At 56.1% G+C, this 27858-nt stretch overlaps 1 protein-coding gene across 1 annotated transcript in view; it reads left to right on the top strand.

Moving 5' to 3' along the window:
* The window catches only part of LOC139240329 (C-X-C chemokine receptor type 3-like), a 57287-nt gene extending 53300 nt beyond the window's left edge, over positions 1 to 3987 (top strand). Inside the window, exon 3 of the mRNA XM_070868801.1 lies at positions 2865 to 3987. Within this exon, the coding sequence (XP_070724902.1) occupies positions 2865 to 3959 (1095 nt within the window). The 3' untranslated portion in view covers positions 3960 to 3987. The remainder of the gene's footprint in view (positions 1 to 2864) is intronic.
* The last annotated feature ends 23871 nt before the right edge of the window (positions 3988 to 27858 follow it).

Here is a 27858-nt window from a genome sequence, read left to right on the forward strand (position 1 = left end):
GTCACACAGTCTCAGGATAAGGGGTCGGCCATTGAGGACTGAGATGAGGAGGAATTTCTTCACTCAGAGTGGGGTGAATCTTTAGAATTCTCTGCCCCAGAGGGCTGTGGAGGCTCAGTTGTTGACGCACTCCTGGCCGGCCTCCCACAATCTACCCTACGTAAACTAGAGGAGATCCAAAACTTGGCTGCCCCGTGTGCTAACTCGCATCGAGTCCCGCTCACCCATCATCCTCTCGGCTCGCTGACCTACATTGGCTCCGGTTAAACAACGCCTTGATTTCAAAATTCTCATCCTTGTTTACAAATCCTTCCTCGCCCCTCCCTATCTCTGTAACCTCCTCCAGCCCCTACACCTCTCCCTATCTCTGAAACCTCCTCCAGCCCCGATACCCCTCCCTATCTCTGTAACCTCCTCCAGCCTCCACACCCCTCCCTATCTCTGTAACCTCCTCCAGCCCCAACACCCCTCTCTATCTCTGTAACCTCCTCCAGCCCCTACACCCCTCCCTATCTCTGTAACCTCCTCCAGCCCCAACACCCCTCCCTATCTCTGTAACCTCCTCCAGCCCCTACACCCCTCCCTATCTCTGTAACCTCCTCCACCCACTATGCCCCTCCCTATCTATGTAACCTCCTCCAGCCCCTACACGCCTCCCTATCTCTGTAACCTCCTCCAGCCCCAACACCCCTCCCTATCTCTGTAACCTCCTCCAGCCACGACACCCCTCCCTATCTCTGTAACCTCTGTAACCTCCTCCAGACCCTACACCCCTCCCTATCTCTGAAACCTCCTCCAGCCCCGACACCCCTCCCTATCTCTGTAACCTCCGCCAGCCCCTACATCCCTCCCTATCTCTGTAATGTCCTCCAGCCCCTACAACCCTCCCTATCACTGTAACATCCTCCAGCCCCGACACCTTTCCCTGTCTCTGTAACCTCCTCCAGCCCCTACACCTCTCCCTATCTCTGTAACCTCTTCCAGCCCCTACAACCCTCCCTATCTCTGTAACCTCCTCCAGCCCCGACACTCCTCCCTATCTCTGTAACCTCCTCCAGCCCCTACACCCCTCCATATCTCTGTAACCTCCTCCAGCCCCTACACCCATCCATATCTCTGTAACCTCCTCCAGCCCCTGCACCCCTCCCTATCTCTGTAACCTCCTCCAGCTCCGACACCCCTCCCTATCTCTGTTACCTCCTCCAGCCCCTACACCCCTCCATATCTCTGTAACCTCCTCTAGCCCCTACACCCCTCCCTATCTCTGGAACCTTCTCCAGCCCCTACACCCCTCCCTATCTCTGTAACCTCCTCCAGCCCCTACACCCCTCCCCATCCCTATAATCTCCTCTAGCCCCTGCACCCCTCTCTATGTCTGTAACCTCCTCCAGCCCCTACACCCCTCCCTATCTCTATAACCTCCTCTAGCCCCTACACCTCTCCCTATCTCTGTAACCTCATCCAGCCCATACATCCCTCTCTATCTCTGGAACCTCCTCCAGCCCCTACACCCCTCCCTATCTCTGTAACCTCCTCCAGCCCCTACACCCCTCCCCATTCCTATAACCTCCTCTAGCCCCTGCACCCCTCTCTATGTCTGTAACCTCCTCCAGCCTCTACACCCCTCCCTATCTCTGTAACCTCCTCTAGCCCCTACACCTCTCCCTATCTCTGTAACCTCATCCAGCCCCTACACCCCTCCATATCTCTGTAACCTACTCCAGCCACTACACCCCTCCCAATCTCTGTAACCACCTCCAGCCCCGACACCCCTCCCTATCTCTGTGACCTCCTCCAGCCCCTGCACCCCTTCCTATCTCTGTAACCTCCTCCAGCCCCTACACCCCTCCCTATCTCTGTAACCTCCTCCAGCTCCGACACCCCTCCCTATCTCTGTTACCTCCTCCAGCCCCTACATCCCCCCATATCTCTGTAACCTCCTCTAGCCCCTACACCCCTCCCTATCTCTGGAACCTCCTCCAGCCCCTACACCCCTCCCTATCTCTGTAACCTCCACCAGCCCCTACACCCCTCCCCATCCCTATAACCTCCTCTAGCCCCTGCACCCCTCTCTATGTCTGTAACCTCCTCCAGCCCCTACACCCCTCCCTATCTCTGTAACCTCCTCTAGCCCCTACACCTCTCCCTATCTCTGTAACCTCATCCAGCCCCTACATCCCTCCCTATCTCTGTAACCTCCTCCAGCCCCTACACCCCTCCGACGGTAGTGCCCCCTGTTGTTGGGAATACCTTATGTACATACATTAGAGGTTGAGGGAAAGGGAGGGTGGGACAGGTTTGCCGCATGCTCTTTCCGCTGCCTGCGCTTGGTTTCTGCACGCTCTCGGGCGACGAGACTCGAGGTGCTCAGCGCCCTCCCGGATGCACTTCCTCCGCTTAGGGCGGGACTGGTCTTTGGGCCAGGGGACTCCCAGGTGTCGGTGGGGATGTCGCACTTTATCAGGGGAGGCTTTGAGGGTGTGTCCCTTGTAACGTTTCCTCTGCCCACCTGGGGCTCGCTTGCCGCGAAGGAGTTCCGAGTCGAGCGCTCGCTTTGGGGAGTCTCGTGTCTGGGGGCCATGCGGACAATGTGGCCCTGCCCAGCGGAGCTGGTCGAGTGTGTGGTCAGTGCGTCGACGCTGGGGATGTTGGGCCTGGTCGAGGACGCCAACGTTGGTGCGTCTGTCCTCCCGGGGGATTTGCGGGATTTGTCGGTTCGTGCGCAACCTTGGGGGCTGCTGAACCAGGGCCGCGCGGCTCTTTGTCGGCCGGCGCGGGTCGCCACGGGTCGAAATTGGCCCCCCTTCCGTGCTGAAGGTTCCTCTGCTTCTGCCTCACTAATGTGCCGTTAATTCCCTTTGCAGGATTTCGACAATTACGGCAACTGGTCTCAGCTGTTCAACTCCAGTGGGGACGACTGGCAGAATTACGGCTACGATGCCTGCGACGATGGTGCGGTCTGTGATGTCGCGCCGTGCGAATCCTGGCCGGGCCTGGCCTTCCAGCGGGTGGTGCTGCCCGTCTTTTACTGCGCCATCTTCCTGGTGGGGCTGGTGGGCAACGGGATGGTGATGGTGGTGCTGAGCCGGAACCTGCGCGCCCTGGGAGCCACCGAGACGTACATCCTGCACCTGGCTGTTGCCGACATGCTGCTGGTGGCCGGGATGCCTTTCTGGGCAGCGGAGGAGGCCGCTGGGCGCTGGGTCTTCGGCACGGGGGCCTGCAAGCTGGTGGGCGCCCTCAACAACCTCAACCTGTACAGCAGCACCTTCCTGCTGGAGTGCATCAGCGTCGATCGCTACCTCTCCATCGTCCACGCCGTCCAGACGTACCGACGGCGCAAGCGATGGCCCGTCTACCTGGGCTGCCTGGCCGTCTGGACGGCCTGCCTGCTCCTGGCGGTGCCCGACTTCCTGCTGCTGCATTCCGGGCGCCAGAACGGCTTGGGGCGCTGCGCGCACGCCTACGGGGGCCACGCGACGGCCTGGATCGTGGGCGTGAGGCTGCTGCACCATGTGGTGGCCTTCCTGGTGCCCCTGGCCATCATGGCCTACTGCTACCTGGGCATCGTCAGGACCCTGTGGCGTTCCCGCACCCCGCAGCGGGCCAAGCAACGCAAGGCGGTGCGGGTGATCGTGGCGGTGGTGGGCGCCTTCTTCCTGTGCTGGACCCCCTACAACGTGGTGGCGCTGCTCGAGACGCTGCACCGGCTGGGGGCGCTGGCCGACAGCTGCGGCCTGCGGCAGGGGCTGGACCGGGGCCTGTCGCTGGCCCTGTGCCTGGGCTACCTGCACTGCTGCCTCAACCCGTTCCTCTATGCCTTCGTGGGCGAGCGCTTCCGCCGGCACCTGCTGCAGCTGCTGAAGCGGGGGGCCCGGGGGTCCGCGAGGATCTCCTCCCGGCGCCGCTCCATCCTGTCGGCGTCCGACTCCGGCAACACCTCGTACTCGGGGGTCTGAGGCCCGGATACGCACACACCCCCTTCCCCTTCCCGCTCCGTCCTGTCCTTGTCTCAGTCCGGGAACACCTCGTACTCGGGGGTCCGAGGCCCGGATACGCACACACCCCCTTCCCCTTCCCGCTCCGTCCTGTCCTTGTCTCAGTCCGGGAACACCTCGTACTCGGGGGTCCGAGGCCCGGATACGCACGCACCCCCTTCCCCTTCCCGCTCCGTCCTGTCCTTGTCTCAGTCCGGGAACACCTCGTACTCGGGGGTCCGAGGCCCGGATACGCACACACCCCCTTCCCCTTCCCGCTCCGTCCTGTCCTTGTCTCAGTCCGGGAACACCTCGTACTCGGGGGTCTGAGGCCCGGATACGCACACACCCCCCCACTTCCCCTGTCCCCCGCTCCATCCTGTTGGTGTCTCAGTCCCCCAACACCTCGTACTCGGGGGTCTGAGGCCCGTATACATACACACCCCCCCTTCCCCTGTCCCCCGCTCCATCCTGTTGGTGTCTCAGTCCCCCAACACCTCGTACTCGGGGGTCCAAGGCCCGGATACATACACACCCCCTTCCCTTTCCCCGCTCCGTCCTGTCCTTGTCCGAGTCTGGGAACACCTCGTACTCGGGGGTCCGAGGGGGCTCCCGATACCACCCCCACCCTCCCCATTCCATCTCCCGCACCGACCCTCGCCAATCCCCACCCCCCTTGTCCCCGAGACCACCTGGAAAGGGAACGAGCGAGAATCCGGGAAGGCGTGCCAGGGACGCCTTTGCGTTCTCTTCGGCCGGGAGCCGCGAGCACACAGCGGAAGGAACGAGCTCTCGACAACTCGGGCACCCCACCTCACCCACACTCGCCCCGTCCCTCGAATCACCGTCTGACCCCCCCCGCCACCTGCGTTACAGACTGTAATTCCCGCATTTGGGCTCTCCAGCCACCTCAGAACTCGCTCCGCTGCGGAATCAAGCCGCCCTCGACTCCAAGGGACAGCCGAAGAAGAAGCCGATGACCCGACGTAAACTAGAGGTGATCCAAAACTCGGCTGCCCCCGTGTCTTAACTCACACCCAGTCCCGCTCACCCATCACCCCCTGTGCTCACTGTCCCCGTGTTCTAACTCGCACCGAGTCCCACTCACCCATCACCCCCTGTGCTCACTGCCCCCGTGTTCTAACTCACACCCAGTCCCACTCACCCATCACCCCCTGTGCTCACTGCCCCGTGTCCTAACTCGCACCGAGTCCCACTCACCCATCACCCCCTGTGCTCACTGCCCCGTGTCCTAACTCGCACCGAGTCCCACTCACCCATCACCCCCTGTGCTCACTGCCCCCGTGTTCTAACTCGCACCGAGTCCCACTCACCCATCACCCCCTGTGCTCACTGCCCCGTGTCCTAACTCGCACCGAGTCCCGCTCACCCATCACCCCCTGTGCTCACTGTCCCCGTGTCCTAACTCACACCCAGTCCCACTCACCCATCACCCCCTGTGCTCACTGCCCCGTGTCCTAACTCACACCGAGTCCCGCTCACCCATCACCCCCTGTGCTCACTGCCCCGTGTCCTAACTCGCACCGAGTCCCGCTCACCCATCACCCCCTGTGCTCACTGCCCCGTGTCCTAACTCGCACCCAGTCCCGCTCACCCATCACCCCCTGTGCTCACTGTCCCCGTGTCCTAACTCGCACCCAGTCCCACTCACCCATCACCCCCTGTGCTCACTGCCCCGTGTCCTAACTCGCACCAAGTCCCACTCACCCATCACCCCCTGTGCTCACTGTCCCCGTGTCCTAACTCGCACCGAGTCCCGCTCACCCATCATCCCCTGTGCTCACTGCCCCGTGTCCTAACTCGCACCAAGTCCCACTCACCCATCACCCCCTGTGCTCACTGTCCCCGTGTCCTAACTCGCACCGAGTCCCGCTCACCCATCACCCCCTGTGCTCACTGCCCCGTGTCCTAACTCGCACCGAGTCCCACTCACCCATCACCCCCTGTGCTCACTGCCCCCGTGTCCTAACTCACACCGAGTCCCACTCACCCATCACCCCCTGTGCTCACTGCCCCGTGTCCTAACTCACACCGAGTCCCGCTCACCCATCACCCCCTGTGCTCACTGCCCCGTGTCCTAACTCGCACCAAGTCCCACTCACCCATCACCCCCTGTGCTCACTGCCCCGTGTCCTAACTCGCACCAAGTCCCACTCACCCATCACCCCCTGTGCTCACTGCCCCCGTGTCCTAACTCGCACCGAGTCCCACTCACCCATCACCCCCTGTGCTCACTGCCCCGTGTCCTAACTCACACCGAGTCCCACTCACCCATCACCCCCTGTGCTCACTGCCCCCGTGTCCTAACTCACACCCAGTCCCACTCACCCATCACCCCCTGTGCTCACTGCCCCCGTGTCCTAACTCGCACCGAGTCCCACTCACCCATCACCCCCTGTGCTCGCTGACCTTCATTGTCTCCCAGTTAAGCGGGTGAGCGGGACTCGGTGTGAGTTAGGACACGGGGCAGGGGGTGATGGGTGAGCGGGACTGGGTGTGAGTTAGGACACGGGGGGTAGCCAGGTTTGGGATCGCCTCCAGCCTTTCAAATGTGACAGACAAGAAAATACGAGACGTTTCTTTGTATATAGTATGTGTTCAGAAATCAGATTTGCAGATTGATGCTAATTTCAGTCAATGGGCCTCTGCAATAGGTCTTTGCAAAGATGGATATCCGCACATTTAAAGGCATCCCTCATTTGCAAGAGGGAAGAAAGACTTGTATTTATATAACGCCTTTCACAACCACCGATGACCCAAAGTGCATTACAGCCAATGAAGTACTTTTTGAATTGTAGTCACTGTTATGTACAATCACCGAGATTTACGGCGCGGGAGGAGGGCCATTCGGCCCATCGTGTCCATGCCGGCCGACCAAGAGCTACCCAGCCTAATCCCACTTTCCCGCTCTGGGTCCGTAGCCCTGTAGGTTACAGCACTTCAAGTGCACATCCAGGTACTGTTTAAATGTGGTGAGGGTTTCTGCCTCTACCACCCTTTCAGGCCGTGAGTTCCACCCCGGACCCCCACCACCCTCTGGGTGAAGACATTTCCCCTCAAATCCCCTCTAAACCTCCCCCCCAATTACTTTCAATCTGTGCCCCCTGGTTGTTGACCCCTCTGCCAAGGGGAAACAGGTCCTTCCTATCCACTCTATCCAGGCCCCTCATCATTTTATACACCTCAATCAGGTCTCCCCTCAGCCTCCTCTGTTCCAAAGTAAACAACCCCAGCCGATCCAATCTTTCCTCATCGCTAAAACTCTCCAGTCCCGGCAACATCCTAGTAAATCTCCTCTGCACCCTCTCCAGTGCAACATCCTGGTAAATCTCCTCTGTACCCTCTCCAGTGCAACATCCTGGTAAATCTCCTCTGTACCCTCTCCAGTGCAACATCCTGGTAAATCTCCTCTGCACCCTCTCCAGTGCAACATCCTGGTAAATCTCCTCTGCACCCTCTCCAGTGCAACATCCTGGTAAATCTCCTCTGCACCCTCTCCAGTGCAACATCCTGGTAAATCTCCTCTGCACCCTCTCCAGTGCAACATCCTGGTAAATCTCCTCTGCACCCTCTCCAGTGCAGTCACATCTTTCCTGTAATGTGATGACCAGACCTGCACGCAGTACTCCAGCTGTGGCCTAACCAGTGTTTTACACAGTTCAAGCATAACCCCTCCTGCTCTTGTATTCCAAGCCTCGACCAATAAAGGCAAGTATTACGTGTGCCTTTTTAACCTCCTTTTAAACTTTTTTAAATAGATGGCTTTTAAAAAATACACGGAATGATATGCTGGTTATATTGGGCAGTATTCAGCTTCAAAGTAAATTAAAAGTTAATACAAGTTCAAATGCTTTTAAAAGGTGTTTATCAGTGCCCTTGAGCTCAAAAGGTGCTGTTTAATTTTAAGAGCCACCTCAAATGCCCGCTAACGAGGGCAATTAGCGGAAAATTAGCGGGTCCACATGACAATAATCTGAGAATTGATTGCTCAGCAAAAGGTGTGCAAATATGTTTACTCCCAATAATTATTTGGTGTTCCGGACCAAGAACCGGCCTGCAATGGATAATGGTGCAAAGGGCCAATATCCTACTCGTGTGTATATAGATGTCGAACATGTCTGTACATTCTCACCATATTAATAAAAGCAACAAATGTATTTGCCGATTGGTGTGTGAGAATTTATACTTTGTGTCGCTGCATTCAGTTGATGTAACAAAATAGCTTCATGAAAGAAAGACTTGCATTTATATAGCGCCGTTCACAGCCACCATACGTTCCAAAGCGCGTCACAGCCAATGAAGTACTTTTGGAGTGTGGTCACTGTTGTATTGTGGGAAACGCGGCAGGCAATTTGCGCACAGCAAGCTCCCACACACATCAATGTGATAATGACCCGGATCCTCTGTTTTTGTTATGTTGATTGAGGGATAAATATTGGCCCCAGGACACCGGGGAGAACTCCCCCTGCTCTTCTTCCAAATAGTGGCCCCGGGATCTTTTACATCCACCTGAGAGGGCAGACGGGGCATCGGTTTAATGTCTCATCTGAAAGACGGCACCTCCGACAGTGCGGTGCTCCCTCAGTACTGTCCCTCCGACAGTGCGGCGCTCCCTCAGTACTGTCCCTCCGACAGTGCGGTGCTCCCTCAGTACTGTCCCTCCGACAGTGTGGCACTCCCTCAGTACTGCTCCTCTGACAGTGCAGCACTCCCTCAGTACTGCCCCTCCGACAGTGCGGCGCTCCCTCAGTACTGTCCCTCCAACAGTGCGGCACTCCCTCAGTACTGCCCCTCCGACAGTGCGGCGCTCCCTCAGTACCGCCCCTCCGACAGTGCGGCGCTCCCTCAGTACTGTCCCTCCAACAGTGCGGCACTCCCTCAGTACTGCCCCTCCGACAGTGCGGCGCTCCCTCAGTACCGCCCCTCCGACAGTGCGGCGCTCCCTCAGTACAGCCCCTCCGACAGTGCGGCGCTCCCTCAGTACACGCTCTGTGAGTGTCGCCGTGGATTATGGGCTTAAGTCCCCGGAGAGCGGCAGGAAGCCACGACTTTCGTCTGCCTGAACGTTCCAATCCAGTGAGCTTTCCGTTCCCCTTTCAGGCACCAGCTTTCGGTTTCTCATCGTCTGCTCAATCACAGAATATTTCAAATGTGCTGCTATGGACCATTCAGCCCATTGAACCCCAATCTGTGTCGCTCAACATCGAAAGGCTCTGCTCTAAACCCACATCCCCTGCTCCGTCCACACAAACTTGCATTTATATAGCACGTTTAATGTGATAAAGCATCCCACGGCGCGTTAATCAGGCGTTAACACCGAGCCAGAGACGGAAATACTCGGACAATGTGTTTGCATCATGGGTTCTTTGCTTAAGAATTCAGAGCAACACATTGCTATGAAGAACTAGTTGGTTCATTCGCAAAAGGTTTAACAATCACACCACACTTTACAAGTTCATCCACCAGGCTCACAACCAGCTGCCCCATTGTGGATCCCCCGAACCCAACGGGCCGGCGTTTTATTGAGTCTTGTGAACATCACGTGGCTGGCTAAGCCACTCCCACTCAACAGCTCTACAAACTATTTTAATGGAACATTAGCTCAAGTGTCCCCTTTTGGGTAGGGCACTAGAACCCACAGATTTCCTCCCAAAAACTTTAACGGAAACTTAGATCAAATTAGAATGTGGTTGCCCCGGGGGTGATGATGCACTCCAATCCCTCCAGCGCCCACCTCTCGCGGAAGGCCGCGAGCGTACCGGTGGACACCGCGTGCTCCCATCTCCAGGGACACCCCGGCTCGGATGTAACCCGTGGACGAGAGGCAGGCAGTCGGGGCTGAACGACCCCCTCGACCGCCTGCTGCCTGGACTGGTTAATGGCCCCCCTTGGCCAGGGCCCAGGAGCAGGCCCCACGAGGAGGCCCTCGGACCTGCCCCGCTCCCCTCCGCACAGGGTGCCCAAAGATCAGGAGCGTGGGACTGAGGCACAGCCAGAATTTGAGGAGCAGCCCCTTCAAGCAATGGAAGAGGGGCTGCAAGCTCGCACACTGAACGTACCCGTGGAACACGGACTCCTCCAGAACGCAGAAATCACAGGCGGCCCCGGGAGCCCGTGAACCGATTTAACAACCGATTGCACGGGACGGTCCCGTGCACCACCCTCCAGGCCAAGTCCCCGATAAATAGGGGGAGGACTCCCGCGTAGAGAGCGCTGGAGCAGCCCGTACAGGAATCCCCTCCCTCCGCGCAGAACCGAAAGGCACGGAGGGGATTTCCCGGAGGGGCCTCACGCTCACGAGTGCAGACATTATACAGCGACCAAAAGCATTCGGTCAAAGAGGTGGGTTTTAAGGAACGTCTTAAAGGAGGAGAGAGAGAGGCGGAGAGGTTTAGGGAGGGAGTTCCAGAGCTTGGGGCCCAGGCGGCTGAAGGCACGGCCACCGATGGTGGAGCGATGGAGATCGGGGGGATGGGCAAGAGGCCAGAATGGGAGGAGCGCAGAGATTTTTCCCCAAACCCCGCTGAGTCAAGCGGCCCAGCACCGATGCTAAGACTGAAAGGCGAGTGTTAAGAATTCGTGCACAGAGGCACAGAAATTGCCATCGGGGGTGTCTGCAATGACTCTGACCTGAAAAATATCGACGAACTTACCTCGTGGTCCGGGGCGCTTGGCGACTTGCGATCCTGGGCCACTACGCAAAGGCCTGGGGATGTCCGCGACGCAGGTGCTTAGCAAGCATCCCTGGGATCACATGGGCCGGCCCAACCAATCAGAGTAAGGGGGAATGCCCAATGATACTTACGGTGAGTTTCGGATGTAACGAATCACCATAAGTCGGGACGGAAAAACCCCACGAAACGCACAATATATATTTTTTAACACAGCACGGATTTAAAATGAATCAAACTTGAATTAACCATTTACAGCAAAACTTTAATTTTTTGAAAAATACATTCTCAGGATCTAAAAATAAACGTGCCTCATTTAGTAGGATTTTAAATGTTTAACTTGTTGCAAAAATGTCTTTTTCTGTCCTTTAAATTTCTTACGTTGAGAGAAGCCAGCTGTTATCAATCGTAAGAATTTCAGGGACATTCTGCGGGCAGGAGTTGGGGAAATAGCCGCCCGCAGACACCGTTTTACATCCAGACATGCACAATCGGTCAAAAGGGATTGTCACATCTGACCCTGAAATGAGCTTCCGGCCACATACCCGCAGCTTAACTAAACCCGCCTGTTTCCCCCTCCGTAATATCGCCCGTCTCCACCCACTGCCTCAGCTCATCCGCTGCTGAAACCCTCATCCCTGCCTCCGTTACCTCCAGACTTGACCATTCCAACGCACTCCTGGCCGGCCTCCCACATTCTACCCGACGTAAACTAGAGGTGATCCAAAACTCGGCTGCTCCCGTGTCCTAACTCGCACCGAGTCCCACTCACCCATCACCCCCTGTGCTCACTGCCCCGTGTCCTAACTCGCACCGAGTCCCGCTCACCCATCACCCCCTGTGCTCACTGCCCCGTGTCCTAACTCGCACCGAGTCCCGCTCACCCATCACCCCCTGTGCTCACTGCCCCATGTCCGAACTCGCGCCGAGTCCCGCTCACCCATCACCCCCTGTGCTCACTGACCCCGTGTCCTAACTCGCACCGAGTCCCACTCACCCATCACCTCCTGTGCTCACTGCCCCGTGTCCTAACTCGCACCGAGTCCCGCTCACCCATCACCCCCTGTGCTCACTGGCCCGTGTCCTAACTCACACCGAGTCCCACTCACCCATCACCCCCTCTGCTCACTGACCCCGTGTCCTAACTTGCACCGAGTCCCACTCACCCATCACCCCCTGTGCACACTGCCCCCTTGTCCTAACTCACACCGAGTCCCACTCACCCATCACCCCCTGTGCTCACTGACCTGTGTCCTAACTCACACCGAGTCCCGTTCACACATCAACCCCTGTGCTCACTGCCCCCGTGTCCTAACTCACACCAAGTCCCACTCACCCATCACCCCCTGTGCTCACTGCCCCGTGTCCTAACTCACACCCAGTCCCACTCACCCATCACCCCCTGTGCTCACTGCCCCCGTGTCCTAACTGGCACCGAGTCCCGCTCACCCATCACCCCCTGTGCTCACTGCCCCGTGTCCCAACTCACACCGAGTCCCGCTCACCCATCACCCCCTGTGCTCACTGCCCCGTGTCCTAACTCACACCGAGTCCCACTCACCCATCACCCCCTGTGCTCACTGCCCCGTGTCCTAACTCGCACCGAGTCCCACTCACCCATCACCCCCTGTGCTCACTGCCCCGTGTCCTAACTCACACCGAGTCCCGCTCACCCATCACCCCCTGTGCTCACTGCCCCGTGTCCTAACTTGCACCGAGTCCCACTCACCCATCACCCCCTGTGCTCACTGCCCCATCTCCTAACTCGCACTGAGTCCCGCTCACCCATCACCCCCTGTGCTCACTGCCCCCGTGTCCTAACTCACACCAAGTCCCACTCACCCATCAACTCCTGTGCTCACTGCCCTGTGTCCTAACTCACACCGAGTCCCGCTCACCCATCACCCCTTGTGCTCACTGCCCCCGTGTCCTAACTCGCACCGAGTCCCACTCACCCATCACCCCCTGTGCTCACTGCCCCCGTGTCCTAACTCGCACCGAGTCCCGCTCACTCATCACCCGCTGTGCTCACTGCCCCGTGTCCTAACTCGCACCGAGTCCCACTCACCCATCACCCCCTGTGCTCACTGACCCCCGTGTCCTAACTCGCACCGAGTCCCACTCACCCATCACCCCCTGTGCTCACTGCCTCGTGTCCTAACTCGCACCGAGTCCCACTCACCCATCACCCCCTGTGCTCACTGCCTCGTGTCCTAACTCGCACCGAGTCCCACTCACCCATCACCCCCTGTGCTCACTGCCTCGTGTCCTAACTCGCACCGAGTCCCACTCACCCATCACCCCCTGTGCTCACTGCCCCGTGTCCTAACTCACACCGAGTCCCGCTCACCCATCACCCCCTGTGCTCACTGCCCCGTGTCCTAACTCGCACCGAGTCCCACTCACCCATCACCCCCTGTGCTCACTGCCCCGTGTCCTAACTCACACCGAGTCCCGCTCACCCATCACCCCCTGTGCTCACTGCCCCGTGTCCTAAGTCGCACCGAGTCCCACTCACCCATCACCCCCTGTGCTCACTGACCCCCGTGTCCTAACTCGCACCGAGTCCCACTCACCCATCACCCCCTGTGCTCACTGCCTCGTGTCCTAACTCGCACCGAGTCCCACTCACCCATCACCCCCTGTGCTCACTGCCTCGTGTCCTAACTCGCACCGAGTCCCACTCACCCATCACCCCCTGTGCTCACTGCCCCGTGTCCTAACTCACACCGAGTCCCGCTCACCCATCACCCCCTGTGCTCACTGCCCCGTGTCCTAACTCGCACCGAGTCCCACTCACCCATCACCCCCTGTGCTCACTGCCCCGTGTCCTAACTCACACCGAGTCCCGCTCACCCATCACCCCCTGTGCTCACTGCCCCGTGTCCTAACTCGCACCGAGTCCCGCTCACCCATCACCCCCTGTGCTCACTGCCCCGTGTCCTAACTCGCACCGAGTCCCGCTCACCCATCACCCCCTGTGCTCACTGCCCCGTGTCCTAACTCACACCGAGTCCCGCTCACCCATCACCCCCTGTGCTCACTGCCCCGTGTCCTAACTCACACCGAGTCCCACTCACCCATCATCCCCTGTGCTCACTGGCCTACATTGGCGCCTGGTGTTGCAACACCTCGATTTCAAAATTCTCATCTTTGTTTACAATTCCCTCCAGCCCCTACATCCCTCCCTATCTCTGTCACCTCCTCCAGCTCCTACACCACTCCCTATCTCTGTAACCTCCTCCAGCCGCTACACCCCTCCCTATCTCTGTAACCTCCTCCAGGCCCTACACCCCTCCCTATCTCTGTAACCTCCTCAAGCCCCCTCTCTCTTCCCTTTCTCTGTAACCCCCTCCAGCCCCTACACCCCTCCCTATCTCTGTAACCTCCTCCAGTCCCAACACCTCTCTCTATTTCTGTAACCTCCTCCAGCCCCTACATCCCTCCCTATCTCTGTAACCTCCTCCAGCCCCTACACCCCTCCCTATCTCTTTAACCTCCTCCAGCCCCTACACCCCTCCCTATCTCTGTAACCTCCTCCAGCCCCCGCACCCCTCCCTATCTCTAACCTCCTCCAACCCCACAAACCCCCGAGATGTCTGCCCTCCTCTAATTCTGCCCTCCTGAACATCCCTCATTATAATCGCTCCACCATCGGTGGCCGTGCCTTCTGTTGCCTGGGCCCCAAGCTCTGGAACTCCCTCCCTAAACCTCACCGCCTCTCTAAACCTCTCTTTCCTCCTTTAAGACGCTCCTGAAAACCCACCTCTTTGACCCAGCTTTTGGTCGCCTGCGCTAATTTCTCCTGATGCGGCTCGGGGTCAAATATTTTTCAATCCCATGATGCTCTTGTAAAGTGCCTTGGGACGTTTCACTGCGTGAAAGGCGCTATATAAATACAAGTTGTGTTGTTGTTTAGGGGCATGCGCAGTGCACGCCCAAACCTGGAACTTGAGGGGGCTCCCGCGGGCGTGCGCGCATCTCGTCCACGGTCGTGCGGAGCGCGCATTGACGGCAAGTGTTGCACGTGAGCGGAACGTGTATCGGGGCACGTCCGTTTCCACCTCTTAACAGGGACTGGCAGCATTTAGCTTATTGTGGCTATTTGAATCTATATTTTCCATTGCGCTCTTTAAGAAACTAAATTCTGTTTCCATTCCGTTCACGGAGGGAAGCTGTGGGCCGCTGTTCTGAGATATTCAAGGTGATGTCGTCTTCGGGTCGTCTGCGACCGCCCTCTAGTGACAGAGCTCAGTGGCTGCACCAGCAACAGCCGTCAACTTTCAACCTCCTCCCACAGTGCGGTACTCCCTCAGTACCGCCCCTCCCACAGTGCGGCACTCCCTCAGTACCGCCCCTCCGACAGTGCGGCACTCCCTCAGTACTGCCCCTCCGACAGTGCGGCACTCCCTCAGTACTGCCCCTCCGACAGTGCGGCACTCCCTCAGTACTGCCCCTCCCACAGTGCGGCACTCCCTCAGTACTGCCCCTCCGACAGTGCGGCGCTCCCTCAGCACTGCCTCTGTGAGTGTCAACCTGGGTATGTGCTCAAGTCTCTGGTGCTGCCCACTCAGCCACGGCTGACACCGTGTGAGACGGAACATTCACCCAAGCATCGCTATCATACCCCTTTCCCTCCACTGCTGGGAAGAGCATGCATTCGAATGTCCAGTAAGGAGACATTCGCGCTCAGCTGGGATGCCCACCACAGTCGAATAGCTCGCTGATGAAACTGCATTCATAGAGCGTCTTTTGCCTTCTTCAGACGCCCTGCAGCCAGGGAAGTAGCATTGACATACAGTCGGAGCGTGCAACTCGGAAATAGGCGGCGGCAGCCAATTTGCGTATAGCAAGATCCCAAAGATAGCTTTTTTTTTTTGCGGGGGGGGGGGCGAATGTCAGCCCGCCACCGGGGAGGACTTCTTCAGAAGCGAACTCTGTGGTCCGGGTGTGGTCTAACCCAGGGCTTTACGGCGGGAAGCTTAGCAGCGAAATAATACTCTTGCGTTCCATGGTCCGTGCAATCCAACATTGCCCCCCCCACCCCGGCCACCCCACACTCCCGAACCGACCAGCCTCCAACTATCGCAAGCAAAGTCGTGGGAGGGTTTTGTACAAGGGGTGAAGAACATTCAAAAAGGGCTAAGTATTTTTTTAATTCGTTCCTGGGATGTGGGCCTCGCTGGCCAAGGCCGGCATTTATTGCCCATTCCCTCGTCGCCACTTGTGAAGGTGGTGGTGAGCCGCCTTCTTGAACCGCTGCAGTCCGTGTGGTGAAGGTGCTCCCACAGTGCTGTTCGGGAGGGAGTTCCAGGATTGTGACCCAGCCACGATGAAGGAACGGCCGATATATTTCCCAGTCGAGGGATGGTGTGTGTGTGACTGGGAGGGGAACGTGGAGGGGGTGGTGTTCCCATGGACCTGCTGCCCTGGTCCTTCGAGGCGGGTAGAGGCCGCGGGTTTGGGAGGTGCTGCCGAAGAAGCCTTGGCGAGTTGCCGCGGTGCATCTTGTAGACGGTGCACACCGCAGCCACGGTGCGCCGGTGGTGGAGGGAGTGAGTGTTGGAGGTGGTGGAGGGAGTGAGTGTTGGAGGTGGTGGAGGGAGTGAGTGTTGGAGGTGGTGGAGGGAGTGAGTGTTAGAGGTGGTGGAGGGAGTGAGTGTTGGAGGTGGTGGAGGGAGTGAGTGTTGGAGGTGGAGGAGGGAGTGAGTGTTGGAGGTGGTGGAGGGAGTGAGTGTTGGAGGTGGTGGAGGGAGTGAGTGTTAGAGGTGGTGGAGGGAGTGAGTGTTGGAGGTGGTGGAGGGAGTGAGTATTGGAGGTGGTGGAGGGAGTGAGTGTTGGAGGTGGTGGAGGGAGTGAGTGTTGGAGGTGGTGGAGGGAGTGAGTGTTGGAGGTGGTGGAGGGAGTGGGTGTTGGAGGTGGTGGAGGGAGTGAGTGCTGGAGGTGGTGGAGTGAGTGGGTGTTGGAGGTGGTGGAGGCAGTGAGTGTTGGAGGTGGTGGAGGGAGTGGGTGTTGGAGGTGGTGGAGGGAGTGAGTGCTGGAGGTGGTGGAGGGAGTGAGTGTTGGAGGTGGTGGAGGGAGTGAGTGTTGGAGGTGGTGGAGGGAGTGAGTGTTGGAGGTGGTGGAGGGAGTGAGTGTTGGAGGTGGTGGAGGGAGTGAGTGTTGGAGGTGGTGGAGGGAGTGAGTGTTGGAGGTGGTGGAGGGAGTGAGTGTTGGAGGTGGTGGAGGGAGTGAGTGTTGGAGGTGGTGGAGGGAGTGAGTGTTGGAGGTGGTGGAGGGAGTGAGTGTTGGAGGTGGTGGAGGGAGTGAGTGTTGGAGGTGGTGGAGGGAGTGAGTGTTGGAGGTGGTGGAAGGAGTGAGTGTTGGAGGTGGTGGAGGGAGTGAGTGTTGGAGGTGCTGGGGAGCGTGGCCCATCGAGCGGGCGGCTTTGTCCTGGATGGTGTCGAGCTTCTCGAGTGTTGCTGGAGCTGCAGCTCATCCAGGCAAGTGGGAGTGTTCCCTCACACTCCTGACTTGTGCCTTGTCGATGGTGGGAAGGCTTTGGGGAGTCTTGGTTCAGCCTGACTTCATCAAAATCTAGTTTGAGGCATCTTCTTCATCATCACAGGCAGTCCCTCGGAGTCGAGGAAGACTTGCTTCCACTCTAAAAGTGAGTTCTCAGGTGGTTGAACAGTCCCAATACGGGAACCACAGTCCCTGTCACAGGTGGGACAGACAGTGGTTGAAGGAAGGGGAGGGTGGGACTGGTTTGCCGCACGCTCCTTCCGCTGCCTGCGCTTGGTCTCTGCACGCTCTCGGCGACGAGACTCGAGGTGCTCAGCGCCCTCCCGGATGCACTTCCTCCACTTAGGGCGGACTGGTCTTTGGGCCCAGGGACTCCCAGGTGTCGGTGGGGATGTTGCACTTTATCAGGGAGGCTTTGAGGGTGGTCCCTTGTAACGTTTCCTCTGCCCACCTGGGGCTCGCTTGCCGTGAAGGAGTTCCGAGTCGAGCGCTTGCTTTGGGGAGTCTCGTATCTGGGCCATGCGGACAATGTGGCCCTGCCCAGCGGAGCTGGTCGAGTGTGGTCAGTGCTTCGATGCTGGGGATGTTGGGCCTGGTCGAGGACGCTAACGTTGGTGCGTCTGTCCTCCCGGGGGATTTGCAGGATCTTGCGGAGACATCGTTGGTGGTATTTCTCCAGCGACTTGAGGTGTCTGCTGTACATGGTCCACGTCCTGTGAGCCACACAGGTGTGTCTATTGACATCACTCTGCCAGCCAATGAGTGCAAGTCCTGAACACCCCCTCCCACATCACTGACACCACAGCCCTCAGCTTGCACCCACTCCAGGTGCGGATGCGCTGCTCAACCTGGTGGGGCTTCGGAAGCACGGGGACATCCTGATTGGTACCGAATGCAACCACCATTGAGCCCAAAGCGAGCGCTCTACTCGGAACTCCTTCGCGGCAAGCGAGCCCCAGGTGGGCAGAGGAAACGTTACAAGGGACCACCCTCCCTGATAAAGTGCAACATCCCCACCGACACCTGGGAGTCCCTGGGCCCAAAGACCAGTCCCGCCCTCAGTGGAGGAAGTGCATCCGGGAGGGCACTGAGCACCTCGAGTCTCGTCGCCCGAGAGCGTGCAGAAACCAAGCGCAGGCAGCGGAAGGAGCGTGCGGCAAACCAGTCCCACCCTCCCCTTCCCTCAACCACTGTCTGTCCCACCTGTGACAGGGACTGTGGTTCTCGTATTGGGACTGTTCAGCCACCTGAGAACTCACTTTTAGAGTGGAAGCAAGTCTCCCTCGACTCCGAGGGACTGCCCGTGATACAGACAGTACACACCGCAGCCACGGTGCCCCGGTGGTGGCAGAGGAGAACGAGGGTTGGAGGTGCCGGGTGGCGTGCCAATCAAGCGGGGCTGCATTTGACAAAATTCACGCTTGAAGATATTTTTCGAGAGGAAGTCGAGCTTTTCACACATTTTCAACCGCTATGTCGTTACCTCCTGCTTTGTCTCTCGCTCTCTCTCTCTCTCTCTCTCTCTCTGTCTCTGACACAAACAACAGTTTACATTTGGCCAACTTGCCACCTGACCAATCAGCACCCTCCCCAGCTGGCAGCTTGCGTGGCAAAGGGCTGTAAAGGTAGTTGAGGTGCTGGGGAGCTCAAACACAGCCTCGTTTCATCTCCCCTTCTCTCCTTTATTCACCCACTCGCCAACATAACAACGTAGGAGACTGGGAGTGTGCTGCAGTACAGCGGGACCTGGAGGTCCTGGTGCATGAAACACAAAAAGCTCACATAAGAACATAAGAAATAGGAGCAGGAGTCGGCCATTCGGCCCCTCGAGCCTGCTCCGCCATTCAATAAGATCATGGCTGATCCGATCATGGACTCAGCTCCACTTCCCCGCCCGCTCCCCATAACCCTTCACTCCCTTATCGCTCAAAAATCTGTCTATCTCCGCCTTAAATATATTCAATGACCCAGCCTCCACAGCTCTCTGGGGCAGAGAATTCCACAGATTTACAACCCTCTGAGAGAAGAAATTCCTCCTCATCTCAGTTTTAAATGGGCGGCCCCTTATTCTAGGACCATGCCCCCTGGTTCTAGTCTCCCCCATCAGTGGAAACATCCTCTCTGCATCCACCTTGTCGAGCCCCCTCATAATCTGATACGTTTCGATAAGATCACCTCTCATTCTTCTGAATCCCAATGAGTAGAGGCCCAACCTCCTCAACCTTTCCTCATAAGTCAACCCCCTCATCCCCGGAATCAGCCGAGTGAACCTTCACTGAACTGCCTCCAAAGCAAGTATATCCTTTCGTAAATATGGAAACCAAAACTGCACGCAGTACTCCAGGTGTGGCCTCACCAATACCCTGTATAACTGTAGCAAGACTTCCCTGCTTTTACACTCCATCCTCTTTGCAATAAAGGCCAAGATACCATTGGCCTTCCTGATCACTTGCTGTAGCTGCATACTAACCTTTTGTGTTTCATGCACAAGTACCCCCAGGTCCCGCTGTACTGCGGCACTTTGCAATCTTTCTCCAGTTACGTGCCCGCCCATGTCACCAGCCTGTCGATGTCCTCCTGAAGTTTGTCACTCTCCTCCCCACTGTTTTGTGTCATCTGCAAATTTTGAAATTGTGCCCTGTACACTCACATCCAAGTCACTAATATATATCAAGAATAGCAGTGGTCCTGTCTGTTATGTATGTAACCCTTGGCAACCTGTATCACACCACCACTAGAGGGCCTACCTGTTGGAGTCCCAAGGGATCCCAGCATCCCTTGGGAGCACTACATATAAACAGGTCTCCCACGCTCTGGAGTTCAATTAAAGGAGCTAAGGTCACACTTGCTCATTGTACACAGTGCTCAGTTTCATCCTTTATTGTGAATGTATCAATTGGCGACGAGGTAATGAACAACCGTGTGAAAATGCAAAGAACAGTCTGTATCCTGGAGAAGTTCTCAGAAGGGGACGATTGGGAGGCCTGTCGTGGGGAGACTTGACCAATACTTTGTGGCCAACGAGCTGGAAGGGGACGAGAACGCTGCCAAACGAAGGGCGATCCTCCTCACTGTCTGTGGGGCAACAACCTCTGGCCTCATGAAGAATCTCCCAGCCCCGGCAAAACCAACAGCTAAATCCTATGAAGAATTGTGTACGCTGGTCCGGGAGCACCTCAATCCTAAGGAAAGTGTTTTGATGGTGAGATATCGGTTCTACACGTGTCAACGGTCGGAGGGCCAGGAAGTGGCGAGCTACATCGCAGAACTAAGGCGCCTCGCAGGACATTGTGAGTTTGAGGGATTCCTGGAACAAATGCTAAGAGACTTTTTTGTACTGGGCATTGGCCATGAGACAATCCTTCACAAACTGCTGACTGTTGAAACACCGAATCTGAGCAAAGCTATAACGATAGCCCAGCCATTTGTGTTCACCAGGGACAACACCAAACAGATTTTGCAGAGTAAAGAGGTTTCGGCCAGTACTGTGCACAAAGTAACGTCGGTCTCGAGCAGGAATATACATGGCAGGACGTACACGCCGGCTGCTGCTGCCCAACCTCAGATGACCCAGAGTCCGCCATCAATCGTTAATGTGAGGCAGTTAACACCTTGTTGGTGTTGTGGAGGTGATCATCGGCCCCATCAATGCCGCTTCAAGCACTATGCGTACAACGGCTGCAGGACAATGGGACACCTCCAGCGGATGTGCAGGTGAGCTGCAAACCCTGCAAACCACCAGGTTGCAGGGGAAGATCGATCCACGGTGGATCAGGCTGAATTGGAGACTCGTACCGAGGAGGCAGAAGTGTACGGGGTACACACCTTCACCACGGAATGTCCACCGGTCATGTTAAAAGTTGAACTGAACGGAATTCCAGTATCCATGGAACCGGACACAGGTGCGAGTCAGTCCATAATGAGCAACAAGGCCTTCGACAGGCTGTGGGGCAACAAGGCACACAGGCCCAAGCTTAGCCCCATTCACACCAAACTAAGGACTTACACCAAAGAGCTGATCTCTGTAACTGGCAGTGCAGAAGTCAAAGTCTCCAATGATGGAGCAGTGCATGAACTCCCGCTGTGGATTGTGCCAGGAGATGGCCCCACACTGTTCGGCAGAAGCTGGCTGGGAAAAATCCGCTGGAACTGGGACGACATCCGAGCACTTTCGTCTGTCAACGACGCCTCATGTGCCCAGGTTCTGAGCAGATTCCCGTCGTTGTTCGAGCCAGTCATTGGAAGTTTCTCGGGGGCGAAGGTGCAGATCCACTTTGTTATGTCTTGGATAAAGAGTCAGACTAGATACTGCAAGCTCAAAGTAAGTGTGACCGTAGTCCTTTATTGCAGATCTCAGAGTGCATCTCCAGCCTGTGAGGCCTCATTATATACAGGTGTTACCAAGGGATTGTGGGATCCCTTGGAACTCCAGGGGATAAGCCCTCTGGTGGTTAGACATGGTAATTACAGGTTTACATACATAACAACAATTCCTCCCCCCCCCCACCCCTCCTCCGCCCCTGAAGTCAATAGTGTAACTATTTACAATGTGAGTCGATCTGGGGCCTTCCTTTCCCTGGTTGATCGTCTCGGTGCAAAAGCTGGTGTTGGTGAGTCGTTTGTTGGGCCCTCTCTGGGCCGCTACGCAGCTGGCCTTGCTGGGTTGCTGGGGGCGGTGAGTCTTGCTGGGCTGCTGTGTGGGTGATGGGTTCTGCTTCATGGTCAACGGCTGGGTCGGTTGCCACTGGTGTGTGTGTGTTGAAGGGTCGAAAAAGGTGGAGTCTATTGTGGGTTGTTCTGGATAGTCCGTGAATCTGAGTTTGGTTTGGTCCAAGTGTTTCCTGCAGGTGAGTCCATTCGCAAGTTTGACCACAAACACCCTACTCCCCTCTTTGGCCAAAACAGTGCCAGGAAGCCACTTGGGACCTTGTCCATAGTTCAACATAAATACAGGATCATTTATCTCAATTTCGCATGACACATTTGCGCGATCATGATATGTATTCTGTTGAAGCCGCCTGCTCTCTACCTGTTCGTGTAGATCAGGGTGGACTAACGAGAGCCTTATCTTAAGTGCCCTTTCCATGAGCAGTTCAGCGGGAGGGATCCTGGTGAGTGAGTGGGGTCTCATGCGGTAACTAAGCAGGACTCGGTATAGGCGAGTCTGCAGTGAGCCTTCAGTTACCCTCTTCAAGCTCTGCTTGATGGTTTGCACTGCTCTCTCTGCCTGACCATTGGATGCTGGTTTAAACGGGGCAGATGTAACATGTTTGACCCCATTGCGGGGGCATGAATTCCTTGAATTCGGCACTGGTAAAGCACGGCCCATTGTCACTTACAAGGACATCAGGCAGGCCGTGCGTGGCAAACATGGCCCGCAGGCTTTCAATGGCAGCAGCGGACGCGCTTGCCGACATTATCACACATTCAATCCACCTGGAGTACGCATCTACAACCACTAAAAACATTTTTCCCAAGAACGGGCCTGCATAGTCGACATGAACCCCAGACCATAAACTTAGTGGCACCTCCCTGGGTGCATTGCTTAACTGGGAACATGTATTACATTTGTGCACGCAGGACTCTAAGTCTGCATCGATACCGGGCCACCACACGTGGGATCTGCCTATCGCTTCCATCATCACAATGCCTGGGTGGGTGCTGTGGAGATCACTAACGAAAGTGTCCCTGCCCTTTTTTGGCACAACTACCCGATTACCCCACAGGAGGCAGTCTGCCTGTACAGACATTTCATCTTTGCATCGCCAGAATGGCTTTATTTCTTCCTGCATCTCTAACGGGACACTAGACCAACTCCCGTGGAGCACACAGTTTTTTACTAGGGACACTAAGAGTTCCTGGCTCGTCCCGGTTCTAACCTGTCGGGCGGTAACAGGTGATTGCTCACTCTCGAATGCTTCCATTACCATGACCAAATCTGCAGGCTCTGCCATCTCCACCCCTGTGGTGGGCAACGGCAGCCTACTGAGAGCCCCGGCACAGTTTCCTCTGCCTGGCCTGTGACGGATGGCGTAGTTGTATGCGGACAACGTGAGCGCCCATCTCTGGATATGGGCCGATGCATTCGTATTAATCCCCTTACTTTCAGGAAAGAGGGATATAAGCGGCTTATGGTCAGTTTCCAATTCAAATTTGAGCCCGAACAGTTATTGATGCATTTTCTTTACCCCGTAAACACACGCTAACGCTTGTTTTACCATCATACTGTAGGCCCTCTCGGCCTTAGACAGACTCCTGGATGCATAAGCAACCGGTTGCAATTTCCCAAATTCATTAGCTTGTTGCAATACACACCCGACCCCGTACGACGACGCATCACATGCTAGTACCAAACGTTTTCATGGATCATACAACACAAGCGATTTGTTTGAGCATATCAGCTTCCTAGCTTTCTCAACGGCATTTTCTTGGCTTTTACCCCATACCCGTTCATCTCTTTTACGCAGTAAAGAGTGCAGGGGTTCTAACAACGTGCTACGACCCGGTAAGAAGTTACCAAAGTAGTTCAGGAGTCCGAGAAACGACCGCAGCTCCGTCACGTTCTGTGGCCTCGGTGCGTTCTCGATTGCCTCCGTCTTCGAATCGTTGGGCCTGATGCCGTCCGCCGCGATTCTTCTCCCCAGGATCTCCACTTCAGGCGCCAGGGCAACGCACTTCGAGCATTTTAGCCTGAGCCCCACACGATTAAGCCGACTAAGAACCTCCTCCAGGTTCTGCAGATGCTCGACGGTGTCCCGACCTGTGACCAAGATGTCATTCTGGAAGACCACGGTGCGCGGGACCGACTTCAGCAAGCTTTCCATGTTCCTCCGGAATATCGCCCCGGCCGACCGAATCCCAAACGGGCATCTGTTGTAAGCAAAAAGACCTTTGTGCGTGTTGATGCAGGTGAGGCCTTTCGAAGATTCCTCCAGCTCCTGCGTCATGTAGGCCGAGGTCAAGTCCAGCTTCGTGAACGTTTTCCCTCCCGCCAGCGTTGCAAGGTCGTCAGCCTTTGGTAGCGGGTATTGATCCTGCAGTGAGAAACGATTGATAGTTACTATGTAATCACCACAGATTCTGATGGTGCATTTCCCTTGAGGACTGGAACAATCGGACTGGCCCACTCATTGAATTCGATCGGCGAAATGATGCCCTCTCGTTGCAGCCTGTCCAGCTCGATCTCCACCCTCTCTCTCATCATGTACGGTACTGCTCTCGCCTTGTGATGGATGGGTCGCGCCCCCGGAATCAAATGGATCTGCACTTTTGCTCCTTGGAACTCCCCGATGCCTGGTTCGAACAGCGAGGGGAACTTGTTTAAGACCTGGGCACATGAGATGTCATCGACGGACGAAAGCGCTCAGATGTCGTCCCAGTTCCAGCGTACCTTTCCCAGCCAGCTCCTGCTGAACAGCGTGGGGCCATCACCCGGTACCACCCAGAGTGGTAAATCGTGCACCGCTCCATCGTAGGAGACCTTTACGGGAGCACTGCCGATTATGGGAATCAGTTCCTTTGTGTACGTTCTAAGTTTGGTACGAATGGGAGTCAGGACTGGCCTTGAAGCCTTATTGCACCACAACCTATCGAAAGTCTTTTTGCTCATTGTGGACTGGCTCGCGCCCGTGTCCAACTCCATGGACACCGGGAATCCATTTAATTCAACCTTCAGCATTATCGGGGGACACTTTGCGGTGAATGTGTGCACCACATATACCCCTGCCTCCTCGGTCTGAGGCTCTGGTTCGTCCTGAGCCACCGTGGAACTGACCTCCTCTGCAACATGGTGGTTTGCAGGATTAGCAGGGTTTGCAGCTCGCCTGCACATACGTTGGAGGTATCCCATTGTTCCACAGCCCTTGCAAACGTGTCCTTTGAAGCGGCATGAATGGAAATGATGATCACCCCCACAGCGCCAACAAGGTGCTAATGGTCTTGCATTCATCACCCTTGATGGTGGACTCTGAGACATCTGCGGACGTCTCAATGGGAAGGTCAATGATTGGGGGGAAAGGCAGGAGAGATTAGAGAGACAATGGGAAGGTCGGTGATAGGGGGAAGGCAGGAGAGATTAGAGAGACACTGGGAACAAAAATTGAAACATCTGCGGACCTTCAGGGGAGTCTACTCATGCCACCTGGCCATCCGCGGGGTGTGGGCGGGGCGCCTCCCGGCGGCTCTCCCCTCCCTCCTGCTCCAGGCCACGTCGGGAGTGGCACGGGGCGGATCGAGCAGAGGGAGTGTCGGAGGCAGCGGGCGGGGTGTTCGTTGAAATCGGTCCCCAAGCGCAGGCTGGGCGAGTGCCTTTGTGGGAAACCTTCCCTTCAGTCTGCGGGCCTGGCCCCGAGCTTCCGGTCACCTGCCCCCTTTAATCCTCCACCCCACTCCCACTCCGATCTCACCATCCTCGGCCTCCTGCACTGTTCCAACGAAGCTCAACGCAAGCTCGAGCAACACCACCTCATCTTCCGTTTAGGCACTTTGCAGCCTTGTGCACTCGACATCGAGTTCAACAGTTTCAGACCAGAACCTCTGTCCATATTTTTTCAGAGGGCAGCTTGGTGATGATTCCACCATTCACAGCCTATCTAGACACGTCTTTTGTTTCTTAACTTGTCCCATTTCCATTTCCTTTTGTCTCACACCACCATTCCCTTTGGCTCTCTAATCTCTCCTGCCTTCCCCCCAATCACCGACCTTCCCATTGTCTCTCTAATCTCTCCTGTCTTCCCCCCAATCACCGACCTTCCCATTGTCTCTCTAATCTCTCCTGTCTTCCCCCAATCACCGACCTTCCCATTGTCTCTCTAATCTCTCCTGTCTTCCCCCAGTCACCGACCTTCCCATTGTCTCTCTAATCTCTCCTGTCTTCCCCCCAATCACCGACCTTCCCATTGTCTCTCGAATCTCTCCTGTCTTCCCCCCAATCACCGACCTTCCCATTGTCTCTCTAATCTCTCCTGTCTTTCCCCAATCACCGACCTTCTCATTGTCTCTCTAATCTCTCCTGTCTTCCCCAATCACCGACCTTCTCATTGTCTCTCTAATCTCTCCTGCCTTCCCCAATCACCGACCTTCCCATTGTCTCTCTAATCTCTCCTGTCTTCTCCCAATCACCGACCTTCCCATTGTCTCTCTAATCTCTCCTGTCTTCCCCCAATCACCGACCTTCCCATTGTCTCTCTAATCTCTCCTGCCTTCCCCAATCACCGACCTTCCCATTGTCTCTCTAATCTCTCCTGTCTTCCCCCAATCACCGACCTTCCCATTGTCTCTCTAATCTCTCCTGCCTTCCCCAATCACCGACCTTCCCATTGTCTCTCTAATCTCTCCTGTCTTCCCCCCAATCACCGATCTTCCCATTATCTCTCTAATCTCTCCTGTCTTCCCCCAATCACTGACCTTCCCATTGTCTCTCTAATCTCTCCTGTCTTCCCCCCAATCACCGACCTTCCCATTGTCTCCCTAATCTCTCCTGTCTTCCCCCAATCACTGACCTTCCCATTGTCTCTCTAATCTCTCCCGCCTTCCCCCCAATCACCGACCTTCCCATTGTCTCTCTAATCTCTCCTGTCTTCCCCCCAATCACTGACCTTCCCATTGTCTCTCTAATCTCTCCTGTCTTCCCCCCAATCACCGACCTTCCCATTGTCTCTCTAATCTCTCCTGTCTTCCCCCCAATCACCGACCTTCCCATTGTCTCTCTAATCTCTCCTGCCTTCCCCCAATCACCGACCTTCCCATTGTCTCTCTAATCTCTCCTGTCTTCCCCCAATCACTGACCTTCCCATTGTCTCTCTAATCTCTCCTATCTTCCCCCCAATCACTGACCTTCCCATTGTCTCTCGAATCTCTCCAGACTTCCCCCAATCACCGACCTTCCCCTTTGTCCCTTCCTCCCCTCCCCCAACTTTCCCTGCCCCGACACTTGCTTAAAAACCTGTTCCATCTCTAACCTTTTCCAGTTCTGTCGAAGGGTCACAGACCTGGACTATTAACTCTGTTTCTCTCTCCACAGACGCTGCCTGACCTGCTGAGTATTTCCAGCATTTTCCATTCATAGCACAATTACTAGGCAGTTTAATCCGACTTAAAGTAGGTCACATCCTTGTTATTAATCTGTGTCCAAAACTCGTTTGACATAAGAACATAAGAACATAAGAATTAGGAACAGGAGTAGGCCATCTAGCCCCTTGAGCCTGCGCCGCCATTCAACAAGATCATGGCTGATCTGGCCGTGGACTCAGCTCCACTTACCCGCCCGCTCCCCGTAACCCTTAATTCCCTTATTGGTTAAAAATCTATCTATCTGTGACTTGAATACATTCAATGAGCTAGCCTCAACTGCCTCCTTGGGCAGAGAATTCCACAGATTCACAACCCTCTGGGAGAAGAAATTCCTTCTCAACTGGGTTTTAAATTGGCTCCCCTGTATTTTGAGGCTGTGCCCCCTAGTTCTAGTCTCCCCGACCAGTGGAAACAACCTCTCTGCCTCTATCTTGCCTATCCCTTTCATTATTTTAAATGTTTCTATAACATCCTTCTGAACTCCAACGAGTAAAGACCCAGTCCACTCAACCTGTCATCATAAAGTAACCCCCTCATCTCCGGAATCAGCCTAGTGAATCGTCTCTGTACCCCCTCCAAAGCTAGTATATCCTTCCTTAAGTAAGGTGACCAAA

This window comes from Pristiophorus japonicus, chromosome 31 (genome assembly GCF_044704955.1).
Source record: "Pristiophorus japonicus isolate sPriJap1 chromosome 31, sPriJap1.hap1, whole genome shotgun sequence".
Classification (NCBI taxonomy): Eukaryota; Metazoa; Chordata; class Chondrichthyes; family Pristiophoridae; genus Pristiophorus; species Pristiophorus japonicus.